Here is an 18,416-nt window from a genome sequence, read left to right on the forward strand (position 1 = left end):
CTGTTATCCTTGCTGGAGTTCTTTTCCTTGGGTGACAATAACAAAAACTTTGGAAATTGCCAAATAAACCATTATCACGGTCGCAATGTTGAACTTCGTCACTCAAGGCCATTCTTGCGGTTCGAATCACAGAAGCTAAACATAAGGGACACTACCAGCTCCGAAAACTATGGTTCTGATAATATCAGTAACATGCGAGAGTATGGGGAACAAGGAAAGTTTCACATACGCAAATATCGAGCTTTGGGCTGGTCCATATGCCCGAGTCAGGTAACAAAAAGCTCGAGTAATACTGCAGGAGTGAACTCAGAATCATTCACAAAGTCCATGATCAATACCTCTGCAACAACTAAGTGACTCACTTTCATTGGTGAAATCAGATCCTGATGTATATATGTGCAAAGAAGATGCTGTACATATTCATAAAACGATCTGGTATCCCTGTGTGACGTACGAAACGCTCGTATGATACAACAGACGCTTGTGATTGCACGTCTGCCTAAATGGATGTAGATGCCATTTTGTTGTTGTCATGGTTATTGTCGCAACGGTCGTGACCACTAGGTACCGTCAACACTTGGTCAGAGTTCCCCTCATCGAGGAGACGGGTAATAAAGAGTACGCTGATACGAGACCCATCACCTTTGTCACCACCTTGGTCGCTGCCGGCCCTTGAGCCTGGATCACACAGCGGCGAGGAGACATATATTCGAGGATTTTCGTCGAGCTCTCTAAGAAACTGGAAAGACCAACAAATACTCTTCCACACTACAGAGGCGTGATGTGAGACTGGGGTTTTGCTACCGCACTAACAGAGTAAGCTTTTATTGCTACAGTACCGCAATTTAGACACTCGTAGGTGAGAGAAAACTTTGGAATGCAAAAGGAGACGGATCCAAAAGCGCAACCGTCTGTGGGCCACGATATGTCCAAGTCAGCGAATTCCGCGTGGAATCATTGGGTCGAAGAATTTCGGTACTGTGCTCCTCGAGTTGGGTACGTGATGGCTTTCGCTTATCGTCCAGAGTTGAGTGGCTACATGGTGGGTACTGTCTATAGGCATGGCTGATAGTTGTGTGGGGTTGGGGAATATGAAGATATTGAGTTGCCGCGCGAGCGCACCAAGATTCCAAGTGACGGAAGAGGTCGGCTGGAATTTTGATGATGGATCCTGTTGCTTTTGGAGGCCCTCAATCGTCTTCCAAGCAGTTCCAGACTGCGTTACGATGGACCTTCGGTCGAGGCATGATATGCCATGAATAATTGGTTAAACGGACTATGTAAGAGCGGAATAGGGAAAACGATGATGCAGGCGATCACCTCCATATCTGAACGCCAGGGTTACATGGAGGGACGAAGTGAGCTAGTAAACGTGGAGTATTAAGAAGGTATATGAGCTCCATGCTCAGCACATGAAGGGAGAGAGAGCTGGACAATGGCAGAAAAGCGGGGTGGAAAAGGGAATGGCGTATGCCTGCATTAGCCATATTTATCATTACCAGACATGAGCATGATGTAGTAGGAGAAAGCTCTACATACAACAAGCTAAAGTGAAAGACGGCATGGGGAAAGGATAAGACGAATGAAGTGGAAAGAAGGACGTGTGATACACATAGAACTCATATATACTCGTCATCTCGGCCTCAGCGTAAAGATCCAAAGAGTGACCATCCGACGGAACCCCAATTGTCACGGGTATGCGAAGACGTCAGACTTTGAATCAAAAGAACATATAGAATGTCAGCTCAGATGCGCTTCCTCGGTACAACGGAGGCCGGGTGCTGTGACAAACACTATGGATGCATGCGCGCCTGTCTTGACCAGGGTAGGTATCTCGACGATCGTGACCATACTTACTCACCGCTCTGCGCCAGTACCCATGGGCAACAGCATGTTAGGATATATGCCACGGAAGGACCCAGCTGTTTTCTAGCCATCACTCTAAATGCAGCCTTCCATCTTCCAGCACCGTACCGATAGGCTTAGGGTAAGTAGCAACAGGTCTGTGATTCCCTGATTGAAGCTGAAAGACACTCCAACGCCTCCGTGGACGAGACAAGGAAGAAGCAAAGTAAAACCTAGCAAGTAGAGCTCAAGCCAGAGTAGACGCAAACGCGCACCGCCGGTATTTACACATCGTGATTTTGGAAGAGAAAGAAAGGACAACGGCACCTGCGTACATGCGTCGTTCAGATGTTCGGCATCCGACCTTGCATCGCGCTAACCGCATCAACTCAATCATTTTCACCTTGATAATCAACACGCGCAAAGACGACGATCTTCGCCTCGTACATGGTCCTGCCGCAAGATTGGTTATATGAACTAAGACACGTACTTCCTCAACCCAAAAGTCAGTTGGGTGTCGTACGTCATGCCCACTGATCAACCACGTACTGCAAAGGTCCGTGACATGAGTAAGACCGACCGACAGGTCGCACCGCAGCCTCCTATCGTGATAATAGCCGTAATGAGCATATCGCGTCGCAGCGGGGAACGATCTGTGCCGCAATGCAAGGCAATAGCAGCCGAGGCGGTCCGAATAGTATGGAGAAGGGATACCAAAGTGTTTGACTTCCCCACAGTTTGGGCTGGAACAGACACAGTAGACCAAAGTGTCGGGTTAGCAAAAGATGCTCATGTTTGTATGGGTGTGCACGATGTTGGCTCCCTTGCTTTGTCCGTAGTTGTTCCGTGAGATGTGTCTTTGTTTCTTCCGGAGACAAGGTTGCTCCCGCTACTGTGGCGATCATGCCATCGTAAAGTGTGAGCACTGACGATTGGGTTGAGTTGGGACCGGTGCTGACAATTCGCTGACAATTCGTTCGCATAGGCTTGTCATTGTCGTAATCAAGAACCGGTAATCTGTCAAGTTCACAAATCATAGATGCAAACGATCAAGTTTATAAAAGGAATTCATCATTTCACTACATATCTCACACATGCTGTATACATACTAAGGCAATCCTGCCACACCATGAGAAAATAAGTGTGCAGAGGTAATAGATAGACTCGAAAGAACAGATAGTATTAGGAGAAAAACTTCTTTTGGGAGCCGCCATAAACATACGCTTCGCTCGCCCGTCGGAAGTATCTTTGTAGCAAGGGACATGTTTCAATACCCAATCCCTCTTTGGGCCCAAGAAAAACGTTAAAGAAATAAGAGGATGAAAAGTCGCTTCGCTGGTAGTGTTCCATGGCCTCCTCAGCCCGCCCGCAGGGTATCAAAGAGAGAGCGACACGGGCCTAGAGCGAAACCATTTCTCGACGAAAGAAGCGCAAGCATGCAAAGCAATGTCCACAAACGCCTGTGTAGGACATGAGGCATGCAACCCATGATTCAAGATCAGTTGGAAGATGTTCGTTTATCCCACCGCCATCGCACTTATATCAAACCGCACAACCGAAGGTTCTCTTGGATAATAATGTCTATGGAATGTCAGCAAGATTCATGCATATAACCGGATGAGACGTACCGTTTACTGCAGCCATGACGAATCGGATTTGCATGGTATCTGTGGCGCAGGTGAAATGAGTGTAAATTTGCTTAGTCTCGTGTTGGTTGAGCGAGACGAATCGGTTCAGGATGTAATCGCAGGCGGCGGCGTAGTCTGGGCCGCCTTCGTAGTCGGGGAAGTAGTTCTTCATTGGGCTGACAGGCAGCTTCTCCTTGAAGCGATCGATTTTGTTGAGGAACAAGATGATGGATGTCTTGACGAACCACCGCGAGTTGCAGATGGAGTCGAACAATGTGAGGGCTTCTTGCATACGGTTGACGGTTTCGTCTTCGAATAGCAGCTGGTCATACTCGGAGATGGCGACCAGGAACAGAATGGTGGTAACGTTCTCGAAGCAGTGTATCCACTTCTTACGTTCCGATCGCTGGCCACCGACATCGAACATGCGGTAGGTGAGATCGCCAATGATGAAGGTCGTTTCGGTGATACCAGTCGTCTTGACACACGATCGGAGCACGTCTTGGTCGTTGGGGATGTAGTCGGGCGCAGCGATGCGGTCGATGGAGTCGAAGTAGCTATGGCTGTTAGTAGTGTTACGCGCGCATGGCAAGGAGGATTGCTCACTATTTAGCGGAGTCGTTAAGCTGGTACTCGCGCGAGCGCTGGAAGCACTGTTGCACACCAGCGTCCTTCCACAGGACTGAGATGGCGTTTCCAACCTCCGGGGGCAGGCTGTCACCCTCGATCTGTGCTGGCTGCATGAAGATGGTCTGGACGTGGTACTCGGCGCGCTGGTCGTCGAGTGGCAGCTCGAGCGACTCCATGGCCTCAAGAATAACGCGCATCGACTGCACCGTGTTGCTGAAGATGATCTCTTTGAACGACTCGCGCTCGTCGCGCGAGTATCCACCCTCATGGATGAGCTTCATCTGCTTGAGAATGGTCGACTTTCCGGATTCACCGGCTCCTGCGCGCTGTTAGAGGCTGCTGACGTGACGGGCGTCGCGATACTAACCGAGGAGCAGCATCTTGATCTCGTTGCGCTGCATCATCTTGTCGCGCTTGAGCTGGTTCTCAATTTCCTCGTTCCTCTGCTTGCCCTCCTTCTCTTCTGTGCTCATTCCGCAACCCATAGTGGCGGCAGGGAACGGTGTCCGGGGTGATTATTAGGGTAAAGGTACGTAGTGATGTTCCGTCGAGGCCGGCCAATGCGGAAATCTGGAGGACGGTGTCAATAGGAGTTCAATGGCAGGCGGCGGTCGTGCGAGTGCAAAAAGGTTGGCGACTTTAGCCGTGGGTGAGACGACTGGAAGCGATGCGGCCGTATGCTTGCACTCGACGGTGGCGCTTGGGTCCCAGAGCAGGCGAGGCAGGCGCGACGGGGTCCTGGGGAGGAGAGGCTCACCTGTTATTACAAAGACTACCCCCAATGGCAGGAGTGAATGTACAGTAGTCGGGTGCGGGAGGGATGGAGGTGAAGGACGAGAGTGAAGGGATGGCTGGCGTATGAAAGACGACGAGGCTCGCTTGGCTCCGAGGTCTCAGGGTTGCTGCAAGGTCGGCTCGGGGGTGGATCGGCTGGGGGGGGGGGGGAGGAACTCTGCGTGCTCGCTCGCCGACTGTGTGTCGCAGCAGGAAACAAGAGGCGGTGCGAAAAAGGGCCGCGAGTTGCACAGCAGCGAATGGATCGATGTTATGCCGGCGAGAGCGTCGATTGACGTTTGGGAGAAGCAAAGAACGAGAGGCAAGTAAGAAGGCTTGATGAAGGCCGCGAAAGGAGAGGCGCTTGCCCAAATCGTGCCATGCCAGCCATGAAAGGAAGCAACGCCAGCTCTGCTGCTAGTGCTAGCCTGGCCCGGGCCACCCTACCACCAAACCCTCCGACCTGTCTATGTTGCGACGACTAGCATCGCTAACACCTTTTGCCGATTCCCCTTTGCTGGTTCGCGATCTTCGCGACTTCTGGACTGCCCGCTATCGTGCAAGAAGCCCTGCCCATGGCCTACTGCAACTGATGGGCCATGCTACGCAGGCGCGACCATCTTCACGTCCCCTCCCGCCTGTTCGTCCGCGCCTGCAACGCCTCCGCTCACCGTAAGTCGTGATTTGCAATTGGCCTCTGGGCACAGCAGCTATTTGCTGCACCTCTCCCGCCTCTCGCTGCAGGCCCTGGTGTCGCCCCCCTCGGCCTCCTTTGCACCACACAGTTCGACATGGAAGCGCTGTCGAGAACACGCCAGATGCGACTCCCGTAACTCCCGTCCCGCTTGAGTCTGACTAGTTACGCTTCTAGAAGGTTTGTGGAAAATGAGGACCCATCGTAACAAGAGGGCCTGACGCTCGGAGCCACACAAGGATCCAGGCACGCTTGAAACCCTGAAGCGTTTGGCCTCTATCTCTCACTCACTGTGTCTTGCACCTGCAGGCAAGCACCCGGGCCTCGCACTGCATCCTTCTATCTGCTGCTGTTCTACCCTCGTCAGCAGCGCTGAGATGTTCTGTACCACGACGTTGCCAGCCACTCGAATTCCTCTCGAGCCAAAGCTCAGACTGGGGGGCGATATTCTCTAGCCCCAGTTCAGCCTAGCCCTGCAGAACGTGAACATTCGCCAAACCTCCGTCGCTCCTTCATCTCCCCGACTCGCGTGCTTCGGCCAATCATTGCGCCATCAGATTTTGGATTTTCCCAAGTATCCTCGCCTCGCCTTTCTGCCGTTGGAATCGGTTGGGGCAAGAGTCGTGCGTCCTGATCATCCTGCCTCACGTCTGAGTGGGTGCTGGAATTATGCCCGCGCTGAGGTACTCAGTATACTTATGAACGTGTTGCCGTCATAATAAACCCTATATCCGTTCCGCCAATATGCTAAGTTTACTAATTTGGCCTCTGACCATGGCTCAGTCGTCCCGTGTTTATGCTGTCTCGACGGCTGGCAAGCATCTTCCTGTCTCGACCACCTCTCCCTGGGATGATGCATCAAAAGTCACAACTCTTGTCTCAACCCTCACGTCTTACGCACTGTCACGAGTCAGATGGACGGGAGGATCCACGAACGACACGTGGGAGCAATGGCCATCCATGACATGAGTGCCGTTGAATAGGGGGACAGCTCATACAGCGTAGCTACGCGAACAGGTGACCGCTGCTGCTTCTCGTCCGTGGGTTCAAGCACCCTCCATGCTGTCTGATATCGAACGCTGTTACATATGTGCTTTCGCAGATACCACATCGCAGACCACATCGCACGTATCTCCACCTCGTACGCATACAGGAATCTCATCTCCTTATGTTGTCACGATCTGCGTTCTAAGCCGGAGCCAGCCTGTATTCGACATCTCTTACCCGTGAGCTCCACCGACCTACGCAATATGCAGGTCGAAGTTACCCGCTTTGGCGATGATATCTCCACATTATGAAGACGTTGCCGCGCATTTAGCCTTTTTGAGGACCGATTCAGGAAAATGCCGAAGAATATCGATATTTGCCGACCCGGAGGTCTTCATCCTCTCGACCTTTGGACAGAGTTGCAAGTCATGTATGCTGCAGCGACGACGGAAGTTTGACTGATCGGCTGTCTACGTAAATGATGACCTACCATGTTATGGGTCTGACCTCGATGAATGCTAATGAGGTGCTCAAACCGGCACTCAAACCGGCGTTCAAATAGACGCATCTTGCGCATTGCTTTGTCCTTAGTATCAAGACCAGTAGGAAACATGGTCATCAACGAAAGTAGCACAAATTACTGTTTTTGTCGCCGCACGGAGATATAACGATACTCAGATGCGCAGGTACGATTGCCGGCTAGCGAGTGCGACCGTCAGGACAGTACACGACACCATCGGTCGAGTATCACGTCGCCTTTGCAAGCTAACGATCACCAATGACGCGGTTCTTGGGTAGTCGCTAACGCTGGGCTGCAGTGTGTTTTCGTCCCACGTAATGCACGTAGGCCAAGACTCACTTTTGGTGTTCTGCGTGAAGTTTACACAGGCGCCGTGCAATTACTGGCTGACGTGGTAGACTAGCCTGAACCCCAGCGCTTAGCGCACGATGCGAGCGCCTAGAATAGCATCTCTGCACCACCACATCCTCGAACCGACGACTCTCCAGTCAATCACCTCTCTTCAAATCCGCGAGCGCTTACTGTAGGTATCAATGACCTCAAAGCCCGCCATCGTGGCGCCTCAGCGGTTGCCCAGACAGGGCGCCGACACGGCGGCTGGTGAAGATGCCAATACATATTGTCAGCCTACCATCCCCCGCTTGTTGTTTCTTGGATACATCAACAAAATCTCATGAGACTGGCGACGCGTTACGAATTTCCTTGAGTTTCTCTCCTTCAATTTCCTTGTTCATCTCGCTGCAGGTTCAGCGCTTCTTTGCACCATCCCTCATGTCTAGATTCCTTAGTGAGTAACCTCTTGTCATACGGTCTTGGTTGATGTAGCTGACACTAGTACAGATACTGTACAATTATGCTTATGAGCCACTTCCAAAGGCTATGGATCTCCTCAGTCTTTATAATATTAACTTCGCCGATGCTTGCGGCCCCTACTGTCGCTTCTACACCAAGCTCGCTCCCACAGGCGCTCCAACAAAACGTACCTCTTTGTGCACAGCAATGTTTACAGGCTTCGCTGGACGAAAGATTCCCCGTAGCATGTTCTGGTCAGGAAAACCTCCAATGTCTTTGTTCTCGTTATAGTAATGTTGGAGAGTCTTTGGGCGAAGTGGCACTGGGCTGCATATACCTATCGTGCCCAATGGAGGATACTCAATCATCACTCAGTTCGGCGTACGGAATTTGTCTTGGACAGAAGGATGCAGTTATGCCGACGAAGAGTGTGCTTACCTACGTCGTCACTAGCGCGACTCACACCATGTCTCCGTCCTCCATCCAAACGACGGCAACAAATACACCGAAGACGACATCTACCTTACGGACCCAAGAAAGCTCTACACAGTCCGCTTTCGCCGATACCGTCTCATCGATACCATCTGCCACATCATCGGCAACATCTACATCGGCCCCAGTCACTGTGGCAGCAGGAGCTCCTCCTAGAATGACACCCGCACAGATTGCCGGACTATCAGTGGCCGCAGTGGCAGCTTTCGTCATGGCCATTGGACTCATGGCGCTAAGCGTGTGCTTGCGCAGACGAAAAGAGCGACGGGTGGTTTTCGATACAGACGAAAAGGGCAAGCAGCTTTCCACACGCTTCTCGCACTATGTCCCAGTAGAGAACGTTCTTGAGTCACCAAAGCAATTTCCTCTGGTGCCCCCACGAGCTCTTCGCAGAGGCAGCAAGCAGCATCCAGCGCGTCCAGCCCAGCGTCTGGGCGTAGGGACTTCCAACAGTTCTTCGAACTCCTCATTGCCGCTCGACCAGATAGGTCTAGCCATCAGCGCCGAGCTGGATGGAAAACCATTGATACCTAACAACGCCTCAAAAGCCCCATTTGCACATCAACGAGCGCCTACCACGACTCAGGCACCCCTTAGGCCCGTGAGTACGATAACTCAGGAGACAGTCTTCGAAGAGGACGAGACTTCATCGCACCGAAGATCTTCGATGCTATTGCCCACGCCCCCAGTCCCAATTCCCCCTATTCGTGCTCTACAGCCCTCCAGGCCTATGCCAAACTTTACCGCCAACAATCGTCCAACCGGCCGCCGATCCGAGCTGTTTATCGATATTCCTGTCCGCCATGAGAGACCTCAGCCAAAGCGCATTGTGGCGGGAGGGGTAGCCTCACATGGCTCACCACAGCCACCTCGTCCCGAGCACGCAATACGCCCACGCCTGGCGCCGCCCTTCCAGATGGCCTCTACGGCCACCTCTTATGAATCCAAGGCTACGACTGCTAGCTCACGAGATGCGAGCACGTCTGGGGATATCATCGACTACTACTTTTCCAGTCATAAGAGCCGAGAGCCAACACCCAAAGCCAGCCCAGCGCGTGTCATCCGACCAACAGAATCACCAAAAACTGTGCAGGTCAAGCCCAAGAAGTCACACAGCAGCACACTGTCACGCTCTACCTCGCGTAATTCCACAAACTTGCGCGACTCTCTGGCAAGTCAAACATCTTTCGAGACAACGAACGGCAATGAGTCGACACCTGAAGACGAGGACGAGGACAAGCAGCTATCTGATGAGAGCGCTAGCAATAAACAACAGCTATCTCCTGTAGCTGAGTCACCAATCTCCAAGCTTCGATACCCAAAGGTGCCGCGGGCGTCGAATCAGCTTGTGCCGCGTAGTCCAAAGAGCTCACCACAGCAGCAGAACTTCAGAAGTCCACGCAGAGGTCCAGATCCATCGATGCTTCTTCAGAAACGCAACAATGCTCTCCCTCCGCTCTTACTAGAGTCTCGACCTAGATTGAACAGTCCTCATCGAGACCCCTTCACATCCCCGCCGCGCGTCACTAGTCCCCCACGCAAAGTTCATTGTCATGTGCGCAGCAATAGCACTGAGTCGTGGAGTACGACACCTGCGTCGAAAACGGGTATCGATCGGAAGAGTCGTGTGCAAAGCGGCACATGGGGTAGAAGCCCAGTCATGTATGAAGAAGATTTTGTAAAGCCGTTGAATGTGAGAAGGAAGAGAGACGAGATGTCTGAGTTGAACATCGGCAGAGATGTGGATATGGACTTTGACCGGGATGGGTTGAAGAGTCCGGTGTGGGTGCCTCGACTAACGCCGAGAAAGAAGGGCGAGGATTTATTTCTGGAGGTAGGGTGGGGTGATGGGGTGCGAAGATGATGTTCAATTCTTGACTACATAAACCTTTTCTTGTGTATAGATTTTCTTAATGGAGGGAAAGGGACGACAGGGAAGTTGGAGGAACCAGACACGACTGTCATTCTCATTGCATGTTGTATAGTACGAGATAGATACCCACAGCGCTCATTTGTTTGTTTATGCAGATTGAAAATGTAAATGGAGATGTCAACCAAGTCGTACGACGTTCTCCAAATCTTGTTTTTCTTTGACCGCGTTAGTCTTGATGCGGCCTTGGCGCATACGCTTCATGGTGTTGAGTTTACGATTAGCCAGACAGCGGGATATAGAGCACTGGGCGCGCTATTTATCCAACTGTCCCGACAGCCTAGTCTCTCGTCTTGGTAGTCTTCCACTCCTCCAGCGCACCGGAGAATAAACAGGTTAAATATCCGGCTCTAGTCCAGACAGTTGTTTTGGGGGTTCCACGGTTGAGCCTCATCTACTCAGCTCCGTTTCGGCCGCGGCGCCGATCCCGGTGTCGCGGTAGCCGCCCGGAAGAATTCTGTTGCATCGTGTACTTGCGCGGCGGAAGTTGAGGCAAGAGATTGAAGAGAGGTTCCCTGCGCTATCGGGGCACTGTGATCCGCCACGTCCGTGTTGCGGTCGTTCTCGGCGCATGGCGGATACAGAGGGAACTGAGACTGTACAGGGCAAGAGGTTAGTAATGGACAGTCACTTGCAACAGCGCATGATAGCCAGGACTAGGCACGCAAAGCCTTGTCAGCACACGGCGCAAGCTTACTAAAACGAAGCAGCAATTCGTGTCCGTAGCTTGGACGGGTGGGATGCTGCATGTTATGGCAGAAAGTGCGGCGACTGGTTGATGTAATCGGGCTTTGAGAGACCCCACTAAAACGTCCACTCTGGCGTTATAGTTGAGGCAGGCATGACGCCTAGCCACCCCACTATAACTACAAAACCTAAACACCAGCACGTCTGCGCAACTTCTCTTCTTCAATCTTTTCCCCATCGACAGACTGCCCATCATGCCGTACGGAAAGACTGACGAGCTCGCCATCAACACCATCCGAACCCTAGCGGTATGTACACTTCTCTTGTTGTTTTCTGATACCATTGGCCGCCCCACCACTATCAACAGCTACCCCGCTAGCAGTTCTCATCCCAACAAAAGCGGCAGCAGCGTGTTGAAGCCTGCGGAAAGTTGTTTGAGAGGTTCAATGGCTGATTTTGTGTGTTTCTGTAGGTCGATGCCACCTTCCAGGCAAACTCCGGCCACCCGGGTGCCCCTATGGGCATGGCCCCGGTTGCCCACGTCGTGTTCAACAAGTTCATGACTTTCAACCCCAAGAACCCCAAATGGGTCAACCGCGACCGCTTCGTTCTCTCGTACGTACTCTTCTGTACTTTTCATACCAACAATGGCAGCTATGACGGTCATATCAAGCAGGCTGGGATTGCGCAGCAATTCTGGAGCAATTCAATTGAGAAGTTGCGCATCTCTGCCGTGACCGCAGACAAGAGAGCGTCACTTTTGCTTCTTCGGTCTTTCTCGGAGTTCAATCGCGACTTTCTTTTTTCCATCTCACACCCTATCGTACGACACCAAATAACTGACTATGAGTGATTAGTAACGGTCACGGATGCATGCTCCAGTATGCGCTGATCCACCTGTTCGGCTACAACGTCAGCATTGACGACTTGAAGAACTTCCGCGTACGTACTTTTGACAGCTTGGTCTTTCAGCAGCACTAACACCATAATAGCAAGTCGACAGCATCACCCCCGGTCACCCCGAGTCCCACGACACCCCCGGTATCGAGGTCACTACTGGCCCACTTGGTCAGGGTTTCGCCAATGCCGTCGGTCTCGCCATTGCTGAGAAGCACACCGCTGCCGTCTTCAACAAGCCCGGCTACGAGCTGATCAACAACCACGTCTACATGTTCTTCGGTGATGGCTGCGCCATGGAGGGTATTGCTAGCGAGGCTGCCTCCACTGCCGGTCACTTGAAGCTCGGAAACCTCATTGCCATCTACGATGACAACCACATCTCCATTGGTATGTTTGGCGAATAAGTTCAGGAAATTCAAAATCTGACGTCATACAGACGGTGACACCAAGTGCGCTTTCACTGAGGATGTCACCAAGCGATTCGAGTCCTACGGCTGGCACGTACAGCACGTCGAGGACGGTGACTCCGACCTCGAGGGCATCGAGAAGGCCATCGCTGAGGCCAAGAAGGTCACCGACAAGCCATCGATGATCAAGCTTACCACCACCATCGGTTTCGGTTCCAAGCTCCAGGGTACCGGCGGTGTCCACGGCAACCCCCTCAAGGCCGACGACTGCAAGCAGGTCAAGGAGAAGTTCGGCTTCGACCCCGAGAAGATGTTCGACGTCCCCCAAGAGGTCTACGACATGTACCACAAGCACGCCGCCGAGGGTGCTGCTGCCGAGGAAGAGTGGAACAAGCTCTTCCAGAAGTACGGTGAGGAGCACAAGGAGCTTCACGCTGACCTGTCCCGCCGATTGACTGGCGACCTTCCCGAGGGCTGGCAGAAGGCCCTTCCTACATACAAGCCCACCGACCCTGCCATCGCCTCAAGAAAGCTCTCCGAGAGCGTTCTCGAGGCCATCCACGACGTCGTTCCCGAGCTTCTCTCCGGTTCCGCCGATCTGACTGGCTCCAACAACACCCGATGGAAGAAGGCCGTCGACTTCCAGCCTCCGGAGCTCGGCATTGGTGAATGGTCTGGTCGATACCTGAGATACGGTGTCCGCGAACACGCTATGGCTGCCATCATGAACGGTATGTCCGCATACGGCACCATCATCCCCGCCGGTGGTACTTTCTTGAACTTCGTTTCATACGCTGCCGGTGCTGTTCGTCTGTCCTCTCTTTCACACCAGCGCGTCATCTACGTCGCTACCCACGACTCCATCGGTCTTGGTGAGGATGGTCCCACCCACCAGCCTATCGAGACTCTCGCCCACTTCCGCGCTCTGCCTAACATGATGGTCTGGCGCCCAGCCGATGGAAACGAGTGCTCTGCTGCTTACTACATGGCTCTTACCTCCAAGGAGACGCCTTCCATCCTTGCCCTTACCCGTCAGAACCTGCCCCAGCTTGAGGGCTCAACACTGGAGAAAGCCATCAAGGGTGGTTACGTCGCTCTTGAGAACAAGGACGCCCAGATCACCCTCGTTTCTACTGGTTCTGAGGTCTCCCTCTGCTTGGAGGCCGTCAAGACCCTCAAGGACCAGGGCATCACCGCTCGTGTTGCATCCCTGCCTTGCTTCGAGGTCTTCGATGCGCAAGACAAGGACTACAAGATGTCGGTTATCCCCGCTGGTATCCCATCCCTCAGTGTTGAGGTCATGTCCACTATGGGTTGGGAGAAGTACTCGCACGAGCAATTCGGTCTTAACCGCTTCGGTGCCTCTGGACCATACAAGGAGGTCTACAAGAAGTTTGAGTTCACCCCTGAGGGTATTGCCAAGCGTGCCAAGGCTACCATTGACTTCTACAAGGATGTCAAGCCTCTCCGATCTCCTCTCGACCGCGCGTTCCAGCAACTCATCTAAGCGTTTGCGTAGCGTAAGATTTGCTTTCTGGAGGTTCTTGAGATTCTGGAGCATTGTCTCTGGCTTGTAATGAGTGACGATATGTAAGAAGCAGCAGCCTGCTTCATGAAGAAGGGAAAAATATGACCCGAGTAAATAGAATTTGATTCCCCCTTTGACCATATGATCTTGAGCACTAGAGTGAAAATGAATTTGGTTGCATATAAAAGAGAAGTATGCTCTTGTCGCAATATCCCGCATACTGCTTGATGCCTCTGTGTCCTGTACGGAGTCATGATGATCAAGTACCCTACGACTGCCCATCCGTAGGCTTCTTCACATCCCCAACGTCCCGATGACTAGTCTCTTGTGCGCAGTCTTCCTACTCGCTTTAAGATCGTCACCGTAACTGCTTGGTTGCTCCCCGTACTGTACGCGCTGCAAACCCGTAGGCCCCAGTGCTTTTGGATTTAGTACAGTGATATTGCTACCTACTTCTCTAAGCAGAGGCGCATCGAAAGCCTTGGCTAATTCCAATGGGTTCAGCGACACGGTCCGTCCTAGCTTCCACCAGCCGTAGAAGGTCGTTGCTACCGCAACAATGCTTGACAGACTTAGGATGGCCGCCGCTATCATGAAACGGGTATCCGTAATGTAAATAGACTGTCTACCCTCTCCCTCATATGGGACATTTTGTAACGCATCTGTTTCGTTTTGCAGGCCTGGGTCTCTTCCTACATCTACCGCTGTACGGAAGGCGATTTCTCTCATGTTGTCGAGCATTCTATCCATCGGGTTTTGGAAATGTTTGAATCCCGCTTCTTCTTCGATGACATTTTCATTTGCCAGAGCGCCGGTGAAGGTATATGTATCTGTCGGTTTTCTTGTATATTGGACGTCGGATGTGAAGAGATAGTCTGCAGCGTAGTGAAAGCCGCCCATGACACTACCCGGACTCATTGCACCGAGCCCCCACAGTGGTGATCTAAAAAACAGTATCAGAAGACAATCGCTGATGTTTGTGATCTGAACATCGCCTAATGACTTATGAGAAGCTCGGTTGGCTTACATGGTTTCCAAGAACCGATCATTGGAGCGTTCAGCACTCAACGTTATTATTTGATTAAGGATGCGCACTTGATACTCAACGATTCCACCAGTCAGATCGCAACTGTGGTGTTTAAAATTCACTATGCTTCCAACATCATCGGATTGCGGCCGGTCCTTGAGCACAGCAGTCAAGGTTATGCCCACATCGTGGAAGACGTATGAGGATATATAATTTCCAGTAGACTCAGGGTCTTCTTCGTTGATAGTCTTCAGTTCTGTGGAAATCTTGAAAGCCTCATACCCAGAACTATTCGTGCTGTTAGGAATATCTTTGCTGTTGCAGGCAACATTGAAACCAAAGCCCTAATGGATGTCAGTTTAGAAATAAGAACGCATTGGGACCAGACACACACCTTTATCGATGTTTTACAATCGTTCTGAACACAAAGGTGGTTATCGAGGTCGATGTGAATAGGGATTTGCAACGAGTAGTCCTGCATAATCTTGGTGAAGTTGGTAGTAATCCCTGGGGCTTTCTGGTACATGTGAAGGCCCTCTCCGCCCAACGCAGTATACCTGTTGGGCAAGCGCTGTGCAACTGCAATTGAAAGATTGCCGTTCTCAAGATATGTCTGGTTAGCTGACACAGACGAAGCTGCTTGTTTCAAAGGACCACGAGTGAAAGAAAGCGCTGAGAGTACATATGCTATTGGCCAGTCAGAACAAGCGAATTTGGAGAGAAGAAGGATATGATAACGCACCTGCAGCTGTGATTCTTCCTCCAGTATGGTAACCCTGGAGTAGAGCGCGATACAGAGACTGTCCGCACAACCAGTTCTGATTGAGCTCACGTAGCTATCGAAATCAGTTCAGTTGGCTATTGCTTGAGAGAGATGCTTACAGTACGTCCGTGCAAAGCGGTTCTCCAGAAAGAAGTGACTAGTCCTTCTGTTAGAGCATAGGCTAGCAATGTGTTGGCCATTGCGGACAAGATGGACAAGTATACGGATGGTTTGAGGGTGTTGTATGGCCATTCCTCCAGTCTCTTTCCGTCACTATGTTCGAGGATGACTATCATAGCTACGGTGCCTATCTATTGTTAATATAAGTAAACCAAGACAGTACTAGGGTTTCCACGTACTTGCCAATACACCGAAGAGCGCAAACAAACCAAGAGTGGGGAACTGTGCCCAGAAGCCCTGTTCCCATATTGTGGTCTCAGAATTCGTTACAGGTGTTTCTACAAGTCGGTCGTAGTCACTCGCAGGGCAATCATGTTCGGTATCATGATTGTCTGTGAGGCTGTCGCTATAGCTCTGCAACTCAATCTCGCTCTGACTGTTTGGCAGCTGTAACTGACGATCTGAGCCCGAACGACCCTGGTACGAAGGAATGTGAGACATCTTTGTAGATAGAGGGCTGAGATATAGAGCCTAGAAGATAGATAATGAATGGTGAGAGAAGATAGAAGATCGTGAGGCCAGGCTGAAAGAAAGGGACGAAGAGACAATGATGATCACACAAGGCTGGAGGACTTTATGTTAACATTGCCAAGGATTCTAAGAGGAACAGTATATGCAGGTAGGCATGCGTGATTTAGATGAGAATCGTTGGTTGGGCACTGTTACGCCACAAATCCTGTGAGGCGCTGGATGGCATATTTTTGATATGATCATGTGGAAGTGTGCTTTCAGCCCACCCATCCTGCATTATAGTTCAGCTTCTTTTTCTGTTACTCGCACGCACCCGTTCACTTTCCCGTGCAGAGACATGCCACTAAATTTGACCGATATTTCCTTGCGTTGTGCGTCTTATATCTTCAATCATCAGGCTCTTGTCCTGAGCTAGGATGGGATTTCATCGTAGAAGCTGACCTCATGACAGTGACTCTGAGTTGAGAAAACATTGAGACGTGGCTACCAAGGCTCGATGAGTGATGTAAGAAATAGTGTTGGTGCACTGTCGATGGGTGGGAGACTGGCAGCTACCACGAGGTCGGCGCGCGCTCCTCCGAGGCCGCCGCATCACCAACTTTTTGCGACATCATCGCCAGCATCACCACCCATAGCTATGATGTCCCAGACCGACGACAGCAATGGTACCACGAGAGATCTCAGAAGACAGCCATCGTCACGCAGCATATTCTCGGTCCCGACTCCAATAAAGCAGTTGTTCGACCAATTCCCACTCGTCACGTATCCCGCCAACGATTTTCCACAACGCGCTCCCCAGCATCACAATGCTCACGTGCTTTATGTCTTCACCACGGATGAAGGAGCAATACGAGGAGCACCTTCGCACAACCCAGCGTGCTTGAAGTGGCAGGTCAGTCTATGTCTCAAACCACCCCGATGCCCCGCTACCGGGCTCACACTATCACAGGTATACCTTAAGTTCTCCAGGATACCTTTCCAAGTCGCATCCGCAAACAACCATGCTTCTCCCAGCGGCTCATTACCTTTCGTGATTCCATCATCTTCGGATCCCTACAAGCGATCCCAACCTGTTCCTTCCAGCAAGCTGCAACGATGGGCCATGAACAACAGCGAGAGGGCAATAGAAGAGCCCGGAGACCCGCGATACGAAGCATATCTAAGTTTACTAGACCATCGTATACGGAGAGCTTGGGTTCGTTGACCGCAAAAGCACACTCGACTCATGGCTAACATCTTCCAGCTCTACACCATCTATCTCTCCCCGAACTTCACCACCATCGCCGAACCCCTCTACATCCTTCCGAGCTCCCGCAATTCCTTTGTACGCCTCGCCATATCCCGCGAACTGCGTCTGGCAGCCGAGACCGAGCTCCTCAAGTTCTCAAGCATCATCAACGACGAGACGCTTTATAACCAGGCAGACGAAGCATTTGCTACGCTCGAGGCTTTGTTAGGCAAAGACGACTGGTTCTTTGGTGCGCAGAGACCGGGTTTGTTCGATGCTAGTGTCTTTGCGTACACGCATCTGCTATTGGATCAGAGATTGGGCAAGGACTGGGTGGACACGCGTTTGCGTGACGCGCTAATGGCGCGCAGACACCTAGTCACGCATCGAAACCGCGTACTGGCTAGATATTTCGAAGAAGCATCTTGAGTGCACGACAATGCCCGTGAGCTATAATCGAGTGTACGCAGTACGACTTTACCATCTGAATTCGTCTTGAATACCACGAACGATCAATTAAGCGTCAACGAGACGCGTTCTTCAGCTCAGCTTGGAAAGAACAAATTTATGACGAATTTAGTTTGGACGAAACGGACACCGCGGACATTTTAGCGCGACCCGGGAGCCTAATACCTCGGGATGCAGATATGACTCACGCTACGTGGAAGCTGTACGACACATCGCCTAAATAGGCAATGCTGGATACATATCAGACTCGCAGAGGGCGCACAGTAGAGTCATTGGCTAAACGAATCTCTATATAGACTTTCGTTGGGCACTCAACATCGAAGACAGTATCAGCCCCCAGAAACTTTATTCCATTTCAGATCCGCGATAAACGTCGTCATCTGTTGCTAGAGCCACAGCCAATTATCTGCTATTGCAACTACGACCGACTCCTGTCTTTCCTCTTCAAAAAAAAAAACACTCCAT

At 51.5% G+C, this 18,416-nt stretch overlaps 6 protein-coding genes across 6 annotated transcripts; 3 read left to right on the forward strand and 3 right to left on the reverse strand.

Annotated features, from left to right (window-relative positions):
• Positions 1 to 2,447: 2,447 nt before the first annotated feature.
• Positions 2,448 to 3,109, reverse strand: GT037_003875 (uncharacterized protein; the record flags this gene model as incomplete). Its single annotated transcript, XM_038928922.1, has 2 exons — positions 2,448 to 2,810; positions 3,068 to 3,109. The coding sequence occupies 2 exons, from the start codon at positions 3,107 to 3,109 to the stop codon at positions 2,448 to 2,450; spliced, it is 405 nt and encodes a 134-aa protein (XP_038788629.1).
• A 273-nt stretch (positions 3,110 to 3,382) lies between these two features.
• Positions 3,383 to 4,588, reverse strand: GT037_003876 (g protein alpha subunit aga1; the record flags this gene model as incomplete). The annotated part of the gene is made up of 4 exons (XM_038928923.1): positions 3,383 to 3,426; positions 3,474 to 4,030; positions 4,080 to 4,422; positions 4,471 to 4,588. 4 exons carry the CDS (start codon positions 4,586 to 4,588, stop codon positions 3,383 to 3,385), a joined length of 1,062 nt encoding a protein of 353 aa, XP_038788630.1.
• Positions 4,589 to 8,336: 3,748 nt separating this feature from the next.
• On the forward strand, positions 8,337 to 10,226 carry GT037_003877 (uncharacterized protein; the record flags this gene model as incomplete). Its single annotated transcript, XM_038928924.1, has 1 exon — positions 8,337 to 10,226. One exon carries the CDS (start codon positions 8,337 to 8,339, stop codon positions 10,224 to 10,226), a length of 1,890 nt encoding a protein of 629 aa, XP_038788631.1.
• Positions 10,227 to 11,233: 1,007 nt separating this feature from the next.
• GT037_003878 (transketolase) lies at positions 11,234 to 13,793 on the forward strand (the record flags this gene model as incomplete). Its single annotated transcript, XM_038928925.1, has 5 exons — positions 11,234 to 11,287; positions 11,452 to 11,594; positions 11,837 to 11,921; positions 11,972 to 12,266; positions 12,316 to 13,793. 5 exons carry the CDS (start codon positions 11,234 to 11,236, stop codon positions 13,791 to 13,793), a joined length of 2,055 nt encoding a protein of 684 aa, XP_038788632.1.
• A 315-nt stretch (positions 13,794 to 14,108) lies between these two features.
• Positions 14,109 to 16,225, reverse strand: GT037_003879 (uncharacterized protein; the record flags this gene model as incomplete). The annotated part of the gene is made up of 6 exons (XM_038928926.1): positions 14,109 to 14,757; positions 14,842 to 15,185; positions 15,236 to 15,528; positions 15,584 to 15,677; positions 15,724 to 15,911; positions 15,964 to 16,225. 6 exons carry the CDS (start codon positions 16,223 to 16,225, stop codon positions 14,109 to 14,111), a joined length of 1,830 nt encoding a protein of 609 aa, XP_038788633.1.
• A 670-nt stretch (positions 16,226 to 16,895) lies between these two features.
• Positions 16,896 to 17,912, forward strand: GT037_003880 (uncharacterized protein; the record flags this gene model as incomplete). The annotated part of the gene is made up of 3 exons (XM_038928927.1): positions 16,896 to 17,147; positions 17,205 to 17,450; positions 17,499 to 17,912. 3 exons carry the CDS (start codon positions 16,896 to 16,898, stop codon positions 17,910 to 17,912), a joined length of 912 nt encoding a protein of 303 aa, XP_038788634.1.
• Positions 17,913 to 18,416: the final 504 nt, after the last annotated feature.

Source organism: Alternaria burnsii, assembly GCF_013036055.1.
Source record: "Alternaria burnsii strain CBS107.38 chromosome Unknown 730, whole genome shotgun sequence".
NCBI classification, from domain to species: domain Eukaryota; kingdom Fungi; phylum Ascomycota; class Dothideomycetes; order Pleosporales; family Pleosporaceae; genus Alternaria; species Alternaria burnsii.